Below are 12912 nucleotides of genomic sequence, written 5' to 3' on the forward strand. Positions count from 1 at the left end.
GGGGGGAAACAGGCTCGAGGGACTGAATGGCCTACTCCTGATGGTTGCGGTAGTGTAGTTAGGTTTCTCGACTAGTAACCCAGCAGTCGCGACTTCGAACCCCGCCACAGTGAGTCGAGAAACTGAATCCTATAAATCTGGTCGTTTAGCAGCAGAAACAAAAAATGACCATAAAAGCTGCCGGATTGTCGTCAAAAACCCAACTGGTTCCCTTTGGAACTAGCCAGCCTTACCCGGGATGCTTGATGGTCTCTGAAGCAAGTCACTCAGTTGTCAGGGCAACCGGGCATGGGCAATAAAAGCGGCCTTGCCAGCATCGCCACATTTCCAGACCAAATAATAAAAATAATTAAACCGGATACTCTAGCGTAGTGGTTACCTTACTGGACTAGTAATCCAGTGGCTTGGATTAATAACCCAGATAACGTGAGTTCAAATCCCACCATGACAGTTTGAGAATTTGAACCCAAGTTTTAAGAAAATTTGGAAATAGAAAGCTGGCATCAGTAAAAGTGACCACGAAGCTGTCTGATTGTCGTAAAATACCAAGTGGTTCACTAATGTCCTTTAGGGAAGAAAACCTGCCGCTCTTACCCGGTCTGACCTCTATGTGACTACACATCCCCGATTTTAATCGTTCCACCATTGGCGGCCGTGCCTTCAGCTGCCTAGGTCCTAAGTTTTGGAATTCCCTCCCTAAACCTCTCCGCCTCTCTACCTCCTTTAAGACATCCCTTAAAATCTACCTCTTTGACCAAGCATCTCATATCTTATGTGGCTAGGCAACGCTCCTGTGAAGTGCCTCGGGACGTTTCACTACGTTAAAGGCGCTATATAAATGCAAGTTGTTATTGCTGTTCCTATAGCAAAGAAAATAGCGTCACTGACTGGACAACGAGCACCTCACTAAATGTTTCCATCCAAATTTAAATTTTCCTGCTGAAATCACAGTAAGATTATCTCATACAAGCTCGGAATGAATAAAGGCTATTTGGGCACAGCAAAGCTCATCTGTCCATACACCATGTTGATTGACCCCATCACAGACCACATCCCACATCTAGGCTGAGGGAGTGCTGCACTGTCAGAGATGCCACCTTTCAGATGAGACGTTAAGCTGAGGCCCTGTCTGCCCTCTGAGGTGGATGTTAAAGATCCCACGGCACTATTTCGAACAGGAGCAGGGGAGTGCTCACCGGTGTCCTGGCCAATATTTAGTCCTCAACCAATATCACTTAAAAAAAAAATTATCTGGTCATTATCAAATTGTTGTCGTTGGGACCTTGCTGTGCCCAGGTTAGCTGCCATGTTTCCTACATTACAACAGCGACTACACTTCAAAAGTACTTCATTGGCTGTAAAGTGCTTTGGGATGTCTTGAGGTCGTGAAAGGCACTATATAAATGCAAGTCTTTCTTTCTTTTTAGGGAAAGCTAGAGAAACATTCCCCGATTCCCAAACGTAAATTGAACAAAGCTACCCTGTTGCATCCAGAGCTGCCACATCCCTCCGCGCCCCACCTGTGCAGTAACGGTCCATACAGATCTGTGTTCCGCTGTTAACAGGACCCCTCACCTGTTAAGGTCGGCCTCCAGCTGCCTCTTGTCCTCTGAGATGACTGCGTTCCTGTTGGTCTCTCGTTGCAGGTTCTCTCGCTCGGTTCTCAGTGCGGAGTCCAACTCCTCCAGCTCAGCTCTCTGCTTCAGCAGACTGACGTACCTGTGCACGTGAGGAGCCACAAATGGGACAGTTACATCTCTGCGACGGAACACCAGTTGGAGCAAAGGAAGGAGCACAGGAACAAGAGTAGGCCATTCAGCACAACATCCAACCAGCCCAAACTATGCTACAGTGAGGGGTGGGGGTGTGGGGGGGGCATTAATCAGGAACAGCGGGCGTTGCTGACAGCTCCCGGATCACGATCATCACCGGCTGGTGAAAGAATTTAATCGAGTTCAATAAATCTGATGAAAATAAGAAAAACACAACTGGTGCATTTGTGTCCATTGAGGAGTGAACTGATTGAGGTGTTTAAAATGATAAATGGACTCAATAAGGTAGATACCCTATTGAATCATGCAGCAAGACCTGGACAACATCCAGGCTTGGGCTGATAAGGGGCAAGTAACATTTGCTCCAGACAAGTGGCAGGCAATGACCATCTCCAACAAGAGAGAGTCTAACCACCTCCCCATGACATTCGACAGCATTACCATCGCCGAATCCCCCACCATCAACATCCTGGGGGTCACCATTGACCAGAAACTTAACTGGACCAACCACATAAATACTGTGGCTACAAGAGCAGGTCAGGAGCTGGGTATTCTGCGGCGAGTGACTCACCTCCTGACTCCCCAAAGCCTTTCCACCATCTACAAGGCACAAGTCAGGAGTGTGATGGAATACTCTCCACTTGCCTGGATGACTGCAGCTCCAACAACACTCAAGAAGCTCGACACCATTCAGGACAAAGCAGCCCGCTTGATTGGCACCCCATCCACTACCCTAAACATTCACTCCCTTCACCACCGGCGCACAGTGGTTGCAGTGTGTACCATCCACAGGATGCACTGCAGCAACTCGCCAAGGCTTCTTCAACAGCACCTCCCAAACCCGCGACCTCTACCACCTAGAAGGACAAGAGCAGCAGGCACATGGGAACACCACCACCTGCACGTTTCCCTCCAAGTCACACACCATCCCGACTTGGAAATATATCACCGTTCCTTCATTGTCGCTGGGTCAAAATCCTGGAATTACCTTCCTAACAGCACTGTGGGAGAACCTTCACCACACGGACTGCAGCGGTTCAAGAAGGCGGCTCACCACCACCTTCTCAAGGGCAATTAGGGATGGGCAATAAATGCCGGCCTCGCCAGTGACGTCCACATCCCATGAACAAATAAAAAAAATACAGGGAAACTATTTTCTCTGGTGGGGGAATCCAGAACAAGGGGGCATAATCTTAAAATTAGAGCCAGGCCGTTCAGGTGCGAAATCAGGAAGCACTTTTTCACACAAAGGGTGGTGGAAATCTGGAACTCTCTCCCTCAAAAGGCTGTGGATGCTGGGGGTCATTTGGAGCTTTCAAGACTTGAGATCAATAGATTTTTGTTGGGCAAGAATATCACTGAGGACACAGCCAGCGATGCACGTCAGCTCCTCCTGTTGTGAGGATTGCAGTCAGTCTTCCTGTATTTACTTTGCCCCTTCCAAAACGCTTCTACTCATTAATCCAGAAATTTTCGAATTACAAACATGAATGACTTCGACTTGAGCGTACAGGGTACAATTTCAAAATGTGCAGATGACACAAAACTTGGAAGTGTAGTAAACAGTGAGGAGATAGTGATAGACTTCAAGAGGACATAGACAGGCTGGTGGAATGGGCGGACACATGGCAGATGAAATTTAACGCAGAGACGTGCGAAGTGAAACATTTCGGCAGGAAGAATGAGGAGAGGCAATGTAAACTAAATGGTACAATTCTAAAGAGGGTGCAGGAACAGGGAGACCTGGGCGCAAATGTGCACAAATCTTTCAAGGTGGCAGGACAGATTGAGAAAGCGGTTAAAAAAGCATATGGGATCCTGGGCTTTATAAATAGAGACAGAGTGCAAAAGCAAGGAAGTTATGTTGAACCTTTATAAAACACTGGTTCGGACACAACTGGACTATTGTGTCCAATTCTGGGCACTGCACTTTAGAAAGGATGTGAAGGTCTTAGAGAGGGTGCAGAAAGAATTTACTTGATCGGTTCCAGGGATGAGGGATTTCAGTTATGTGGATAGACTGGAGAAGCTGGGGTTGTTCTTCGTAGAGCAGAGAAGGTCAAGAGGAGATTTGCTAGAGCTGTTCAAAATCATGAAGGGTTCATATAAAGTAAATAAAGTGAAAATGTTCTCATTGGCAGAAAGATCGAGAACAGAGGACACAGATTTAGGTGATTTGCTGGGTTACGGGAAAGGAGCGGGGAATGGGACTAACTGAATTGCTCTTACAAAGAGCCAGCATGGGCTTGATGGGCCGAATGGCCTCCTTCTGTACTGTAACCATTCTATGATTATTAACACCCTCGAGAGGGCAGCAAACAAGATGGCTTTAGATGCCAGTTGGAAAGGCTGGGAAGTTGCGCTTGTTTCCTTTGGAAAAAGAGGAAATTCTGAGTTGACCTAATAGAAGATTTGAAAACTATGAACGAGTTAAAAAATTAGGAAGCGAGAACAGAAAGGGAAGTCAGGCGGTACTTTTTGTGTTCAGAGTAATGAAGAGTAATGAGAATTGTAGAATAGGGAGGACTATTGAGGCAGACATTGCAAATTGGTTCATGAGGCAATTTGATTGTATTTTCTCTCCATCACAAAGACCACCTACTTCTACCTCCATAACATCACCCGTCTCCATCCCTGCCTCAGCCCGTCTGTTGCTGAAACCCTCATCCATGCCTTTGTCACCTCCAGCTATTTCAATGCTCTCCTGGTCAGCCTCCCATCCTCCACACTCCATAGATTTCCATTCATCCAAAACTCTGCTGCCTGTATCCTATCCGGCATCAACTCCCACTCATCCATCACCCTTGTGCTCCCAATGACTCCAATTGAAAATTCTCATTGTGTGTTCAAATCCCTCCATGGCCTTGCCCCTCCCTATCTCTGTGACCTCCTCCAGCCCTTTAAGGAATCTGTGCTCCTCCAATTCTGGCCTCTTGTGCATTCCCCACTCCTTTTGTCCCACCATTGGCGGCCATGCCATCAGCTGTCTAGGTCCTAAGCTCCGGAATTCCCTCCTTACACACCCCCATCCCTCCACCTCTCTCTTCTCCTTTAAGACCGTGCTTAAAACCGACCTCTCTGACCAAGCTTTTAGTCACCTCTCCTAATATCTCCTTCTTTGGCTTGGCATCAATTTTTGTGTGATTACACCACTATGGAGGTGCCTTGGCGTGCTTCTCTACAGTAAAGGCACTGTTTCTGGAAGGAGAAGGGACTGAGGGATATGGAGGGAAGGCAGAGGAGATCCAACAAAAGCAATTTGGGCCTACTCTTCTTTGTCGGTTCCCGAAATTATTTGCGTTCTTTGGCTTTCCTTTCTCTTTTTTTTAAAAAAACAATCCCTGCTGCAAACTGCCCATCATTTCAACAAAATTCAGCGTGGTACAGCTGGAAGCAGCTCTCAGTGGAAAGGCTGATGATGGACTGACACTCGGACCCATGTCAGATACCTTGACGGACCGGGAACGGCTGAGTTCACTTTAATCTACATCAAGGCATCGAGCTTACCCCTTAACGACGACGATTAATCTTTCATGGAGTCAGCGCTCGCTTCCTTGGCGCGCTGACCTGATTAATTATTGATAAACTAGCATAAAACATGAGAAGAGCAACAGATCCCCTCTGTGGCTGACGGACAGAGGTCTGAGCAAAAACGTCTACTCATCAACTTTGAGTTTAGTAAGCAGGAGACGGTTTAGTCTCTCTCTGAGCAATTTCTCAGATCCCAGGTAATGGACAGCTGTGAACTCCTGAACACAGTACAGCTCTCTCATTGCACGGGAGGAGGCTGATTTGGTTTGTTTGTTTTATTTTTCCAATGTCATTACAATTTTATATTCTTGTATCCTGTTCCCCATCTAATGATGCCTGGCCTCAAGCAAGCTTTTAAAAGCAGAGACATAGGGGCTACATGAGCTGGAGCTACAGCTGTACCATTAATGCCCTGGAAGACAGCCAACCTGAAAGGACAATTCAGCCACAATTGTTTGCACCAGGTCTGTGGCAAAGAAGCCCAGGAGACATATTCCCAGAGCCGAAGATCAGCTTCCTACAAGTTCCTCGCTTCTCGTGGCTGGGTACCACGACATTATTTGAAGAAGAGCAGGGGAGTTCTCCCCGGTGTCCTGGCCCAATGTTTATCCCTCAACCAGCATCACCAAAAAGACACAATGGCCCAGGATTTACTGCAGCCGGCGAACGTACAGCTCCCACCGTTAGTCAGACTTGCCCTTTGCCCGTTTAATCGCCATTATACTTTGCGTCACAAGTTGCCAGAAATGGGAGACGGAAACGGCGCGGTGCCCTCTACAGGGCATCTGGGATCGGAGTGAACAGGGCGAGCAACTGGGTATCTCCTTGACCAATCAGACTGAAGGATTGTGAAATTAACAGCTCAAGGACTGAGAAGGAAGTGCAAGTTAGAATAATGATTTCAATGTCAAATCAGGTACAGAAAGAGAAATAAAGAGAGGAAAAGAAAGATTGGATCATGAGAGAGAGAGAAAAAAGAGACAAAGAAATAAAGTTTTAAAAATATTTAATTTAATTTTTAAAAAATCTCCAACAATAATTAAAAGCTGAAGGAATGAGACACCACACTTGTAATAGTTAATTTTAATGCCAGAGAGGTTGTTTGACAGTAATTAAGACTTATTATGCCATTAAAAAGGGTACTTAGTCTGAAATGAACCAGCCCTAACTTTCTGTGGTGAATTTAGTTCCCATCTACCGCGCAAATACAGGAACCTGGCGCCGTTCAATGGCGAGGCAGACAGCGAGATGCCGTTTTCGCGACGCTAACGGCACATCTCGGACAGCAACTTTTGGATTTCCCCGTTTAACTGCGCATTTGCCGTTCACTTGAAGTTGCTGCACCATATGCCCATAAATAACAGAGAGCGCCATTAGTCTCACCGTTACTTTGGTAGTTAATTCTGGGCCATTATCTGGTCATTATCTCATTGCTGTTTGTGGGATCTTGCTGTGCGCAAATTGGCTGCCACGTTTCCTACATTACAACAGTGATTACACTTCAAAAAAAAAAGTACTTCATTGGCTGTAGAACGCTTTGGGGCGTCCAGAGCTCGTTAAAGTTACTTTTTAAAATGTATCTTCTTTCTTTTTTTTAAAAAAATCACAGAAATAGGACAGTCCTGTGAACAGTTTGATGGTGTTGAAATACTCAAGCTAAAGGGGTACGGAGGAGATAAATGACAATGGGGATAATTTGCACCTTCACCGCTGGGCCCAGTAAACCAATGGAGATGAAAACCAGGGGGGGGGGTGTTTCTATAACGAGCAGGCGATCCGCTCCACCAGATTACGGCCCACGTAGAAAGCATGAAAATTACCCTGGCAGACACCGACCCCCACCCTCCCACACACAGGCCCCCGCCCTCGCCACGCACAGGCACAGGGGCCCCCGCCCTCGCCACGCACAGGCACAGGGGCCCCCGCCCTCGCCACGCACAGGCACAGGGGCCCCCGCCCTCGCCACGCACAGGCACAGGGGCCCCCGCCCTCGCCACGCACAGGCACAGGGGCCCCCGCCCTCGCCACGCACAGGCACAGGGGCCCCCGCCCTCGCCACGCACAGGCACAGGGGCCCCCGCCCTCGCCACGCACAGGCACAGGGGCCCCCGCCCTCGCCACGCACAGGCACAGGGGCCCCCGCCCTCGCCACGCACAGGCACAGGGGCCCCCGCCCTCGCCACGCACAGGCACAGGGGCCCCCGCTCACCGCACACCGACCCTTTTTAAAACTTTTTTTTTTTTAAAAAGGGTTTAAACTAATTTGGCAGGGGGATGGGCACCAGGATGAAACATTAGAGAGGAGAAACAAGGTGCACAGAGGACTGGGAGGTACAAATAGCACTAGAGTAAAGACTAGTTCAAAAATAAGAAAGATCAGACAGGAGGCAAATGTGAGGCAGTTGAAGATGAGATTGGAGTGCGTGTGCATTAATGTAGTGAGGTAAATAAGGTTGGTGAGCTGCAGGCACAAGTTGCCACACGGGACTATGATATAGTGGCAATAACAGAGACCTGGCTCAAAGAAAGGGAGGATTGGGAATTTAATATTCCTGGCTATAAGGTATTCAGGAAAGATAGGGAAGGAAAGAAAGGAGGGGGTGGCAGTATTGATCAAAGAAACTATTACAGCACTGGGAAGGGATGATGTAATTGAGGGGTCAAAGACAGAATCTATTTAGTTAGAATTAAGGAACAACAGAGGAGCTATTACACTACTGGGTGTTTACTACAGGCCACCAAATAGTGGGGAGGAGATAGAGGAGCAAATTTGCAGGCAAATTACAGAAAGATGCAAGAACTATAGAGTAGTGACAATGGGGAACTTCAACTATTCCAATATAGAGTGGTTCAGTAACAGTGTTAAGGCAAAGAGGGGAAGGAATTCCTTAAATGTGTACGAGAACACTTTCTGGAACAGTGTGTTTCCAGCCCAACCTGAAAGGAAGCAGTGCTGGATCTAGTTCTGGGGAATGAAGTGGGGCAGATGGAGCACGTTTCAGTGGGGGAGCATTTGGGGAACAGTGATCACAATATCATTAGGTTTAGAATAGTTATAGAAAAGGACAAGGAACAATCAAATGTGAAAATACTTAACTGGAGGAGGGCAAATTTCAGTGAGTTAAAAAGAAATCTTGCTCAGGTGGATTGGAATCAAAAATTGTTCGGCAAAACAGGAATTGAACAATGGGAGGCCTTCGAGGAGGAGCTGGTTCGGGTACAGAGCAGAGACATCCCTACGAGGGGGAAAGGAAGGGCATCAAAAGCTAGAGCTCCCTGGATGACTAAAGGTATAGAGATTAAAATGAAACAGAAGAGAGAGATTTATGACGAATGTAAAGTTCATAATACAGTAGAGAATCAGGCCGATTACAGAAAGTACAGAGGAGATCTAAAAAAAGGGAATAAGAGAGGCAAAGAGAGAGAATGAGAATAGATTAGTGGCAAAAGGGACATAAAAGGCAACCCAAAAGTCTTTTCTAAACATATAAATAGTAAAAGGGTAGCCAAAGGAAGGGTGGGACCGATTAGGGACAAAAAAAGATCATCTTGTGGAGGCAGAGGCATGGCTGAGGTATTAAACAAATACTTCCCATCGGTCTTCACTAGAGAAGAGGATGCTGCCAATGTAGCAGTAACGGAGGAGGTGGTAGTGGTATTGGAGAGGATAAAAATAGATAAAGAGGAGGTACTTGAAAGATTGGCAGTACTCAAAGTAGAAAAGTCACCCGCTCCAGATGGGATGCATCCTAGGTTACTGAGGGGAGAAAGGGTAGAAATTGCAGAGGTTCTGGCCACAATCTTCCCATCCTCCTTAGATATGGGGACGGTGCCAGAGGACTCGAGGATTGCAAATGTTACACCCCAGTTCAAAAAAGGGGAGAGGGATAAACCCGGTAATTACAGGCCAGTCAGCCTAACATCGGTGGTGGGGAAACTTTTAGAGACAATAATCTGGGACAAAATCAATTGGCACTTGGAAAAGTATGGGATAATAAATGAAATTCAGCACGGATTTGTTAAAGGAAAATCATGATTGACTAACTTGATTGATTTCTTTGATGAAGTGACAGGGAAGGTTGATGAGGGAAGTGCGGTTGATTTTGTGTATATAGACTTTCAAAACGCATTGGATAAGGTACCACATAATAGACCTGTTAGCAAAATTAAAGCCTATGGGATTAAAGGGACAGTGGCAGCGTGGATACAAAATTGGCCAAAGGACAGAAAGCAGAGAGTAGTGGCGAACGGTTGTTTTTCAGACTGCAGGGAAGTGTACAGAGGTGTTCCCCAGGGGTCAGTATTAGGACCACTGCTCTTTTTGATATATATTAATAACCTGGACTTGGGTATAATTTCAAAGTTTGCAGATGAAACGAAATGTAGTAAACAATGTGGAGGATAGTAACAGACTTCAAGAGGACACACAGACTGGTGAAATTTAACAAGTGTGAAGTGATGCATTTTGGTAGGAAGAATAAGGAGAGGCAGTATAAACTAAATGGTACAATTTAAAGGGGGTGCAGGAACAGAGAGACCTGGGGGTGTAGGTACACAAATCTTTGAAGGTGACAGGACAAGTTGAGAAGGCTGTTAAAAAAAGCATATGGGATCCTGGGTTTTATAAATAGAGGCATAAGAATACAAAAGCAAAGAAGTTATGCTAAACCTTTATAAAACATTGGTTAGGCCTCAGCTGGAGTATTGTTCAATTCTGGGCACCACACTTTAGGAAGGATGTCAAGGCCTTAAGAGAGATTTACTAGAAAGGTATCACGGATGAGGAGTTTCAGTTATGTGGAGAGATTGGAGCAGCTGGGATTGTTCTCCTTGGAACCGAGAAGGTTAAGGGGAGATTTGACAGACGTGTTCAAAATCATAAAGGGTTTTGATAGAGTAAATAAGGAGAAACTGTTTCCAGTGGCAGAAGGGCCGGTAACCAAAGGACAACAGATTTAAGGTGATCTGCAAAAGAGCCAGAGGTGACATGAGGAAACATTTTTTTTTAAACGCAGCGAGTTGTTATGATCTGGAATGCACTGCACGGTGGAAGCAAATTCAATAGTAACTTTCAAAAGGGAATTGGATAAATAAGAACATAAGAACATAAGAAATTGGAGCAGGAGTAGGCCAATCGGCCCCTCGAGCCTGCTCCGCCATTCAATAAGATCATGGCTGATCTGATCCCAACCACAAATCTAAAGAACACAAGAAGTCGGAGCAGGACCCGGCCACATAGCCCCTGGGCCCTCTCCGCCACCCACAGGGCATTGACCGATCCGAACTCAGCTTCATGTCCAATTTCCTGCCCGCTCCCCATAACCCCTAATTCCCTTTACTTCTAGGAAACTGTCTATTTCTGTTTTAAATTTATCTAATGATGTAGCTTCCACAGCTTCCTGGGGCAGCAAATTCCACAGACCTACCACCCTCTGAGTGAAGAAGTTTCTCCTCATCTCAGTTTTGAAAGAGCAGCCCCTTATTCTAAGATTATGCCCCCTAGTTCTAGTTTCACTCATCTTTGGGAACATCCTTACTGCATCCACCCGATCAAGACCCTTCACAATCTTATATGTTTCAATAAGATCGCCTCTCATTCTTCTGAACTCCAATGAGTAGAGTCCCAATCTACTCAACCTCTCCTCATATGTCCGCCCCCTCATCCCCGGGATTAACCGAGTGAACCTTCTTTGTACTGCCTCGAGAGCAAGTATGTCTTTTCTTAAGTATGGAGACCAAAACTGTATGCAGTATTCCAGGTGCGGTCTCACCAATACCTTATATAACTGCAGCAATACCTCCCTGTTTTTATATTCTATCCCCCTAGCAATAAAAGCCAACATTCCGTTGGCTTTCTTGATCACCTGCTGCACCTGCATACTAACTTTTTGATTTTCTTGCACTAGGACCCCCAGATCCCTTTGTACTGCAGTACTTTCCAGTCTCTCGCCATTAAGAAAATAACTTGCTCTCTGATTTTTCCTGCCAAAGTGCATAACCTCACATTTTCCAATATTGTATTGCATCTGCCAAATCTCCGCCCACTCACCCAGCCTGTCTATATCCCCTTGCAGGCTTTTTATGTCCTCCTCACTCTCTACTTTCCCTCCCATCTTTGTATCATCTGCAAATTTTGATATGTTGCACTCGGTCCCCTCCTCCAAATCGTTAATATAGATTGTAAAGAGTTGGGGACCCAGCACCGACCCCTGTGGAACACCACTGGTTACTGGTTGCCAGTCCGAAAATGAACCATTTATCCCAACTCTCTGCTTCCTGTTCGATAACCAATCCTCCACCCATGCCAGAATATTACCCCCAATCCCGTGATTTTTTATCTTAAGTAATAATCTTTTATGTGGCACCTTGTCGAATACTTAAAGGGAAAAAATTTACAGGGCTACGGGGAAAGAGCAGGGGAATGGGACTAATTGGATAGTTCTTTCAAAGAGCTGGCATGGGCTCGATGGGCCGAGTGGCCTCCTCCTGCGCTGCACCTACTATAACACCATGATACCCCCCTCACCACGCACACTGTTGCAATACTCCATCTCAGCCACCGGAGGATCCGGTGGCTCCGTGCGCCATCTAGTGGCGAGACCAGAGCAGTGCAACACAGAATTGGCCGAAGGGGCTGCTTCTTCAAACTGCTCGAGATACAAGAGTAAATTCACCGATCCTACACTCGGAGAGAGTGTGGGTCAGAGACAGAGCTACAACATGGTTGCGCTGACTCGCCATGTCACTCTCTTAGAGTCCAGCCGCCTGCTGGGAGGTGAGGATTGGTGAATTTCTCTCAAGAGTTAATCTAAGGTTATATATCTGGGGAAATCAATATACATACAAGGCCAGACATATATTTTTCCAAATGAATATATACATCCCTCACAGATACATGCAAATAGTGGCACATATGTAGCAACAAATAACATCTCTCAGGTAGAACATCTCAGAATGCTTTACAAGGAGAAAGGGTTGCAACAACAACTTGCATTTATATAGTGCCTTTAACGTAGTAAAACATCCCAAGGCGCTTCACAGGATCGATTATCAAACAAAATTTGACACCGAGCCACATGAGGAGATATTAGGTCAGGTGACCAAAAGCTTGGTCAAAGAGGTAGGTTTTAAGGAGCATCTTAAATGAGGAGAGAGAGGTAGAGAGGCGGAGAGGTTTAGGGAGGGAATTCCAGAGCTTAGGGCCCAGGCAGCTGAAGCCACGGCCGCCAATGGTGGAGCGACGAAAATCGGGGATGCGCAAGAGACCAGAATTGGAGGAACGCAGAGATCTCGGAGGGTTGTAGGGCTGGAGGAGGTTACAGAGATCGGGAGGTTGCAGAACAGGAAATGGGAGTAATTTTTGCAAGGGGGCAGGGGGAAGAGAGAATGGGAGCCCAGTCACACTGTCAAAAGTTTAAGATCCCCCCCCTCCCCCCGAGGCATTTGAAGGTCGGGAAAGAGAGAGAGAGAGATAGCGACACTGTGTTGGGAGTAGGGTTGAGACTGCCTGTTGGTGAATGGCTGCAAGGCGAGTTAGAAAGACAGGGGTTTGGGGGGTCGATGGGCACTGGGAGTGTGAGCTCTCCGTGCTCGAGCAGCCATGACTCTC

The 12912-nt window shown here is 46.6% G+C and overlaps 1 protein-coding gene across 4 annotated transcripts in view; it reads right to left on the reverse strand.

Moving 5' to 3' along the window:
- ccdc88c (coiled-coil domain containing 88C) overlaps window positions 1-12912 on the reverse strand; it is a 290680-nt gene that overhangs the window by 57188 nt on the left and 220580 nt on the right. For all 4 annotated transcript variants that reach the window (XM_067992076.1, XM_067992075.1, XM_067992074.1 and 1 more), the window contains one exon: window positions 1576-1719. In XM_067992076.1, coding sequence (XP_067848177.1) covers window positions 1576-1719 — 144 coding nt within the window. The remainder of the gene's footprint in view (window positions 1-1575; window positions 1720-12912) is intronic.

Source organism: Heptranchias perlo, chromosome 10 (genome assembly GCF_035084215.1).
Source record: "Heptranchias perlo isolate sHepPer1 chromosome 10, sHepPer1.hap1, whole genome shotgun sequence".
In the NCBI taxonomy this organism is placed as follows: Eukaryota; Metazoa; Chordata; class Chondrichthyes; order Hexanchiformes; family Hexanchidae; genus Heptranchias; species Heptranchias perlo.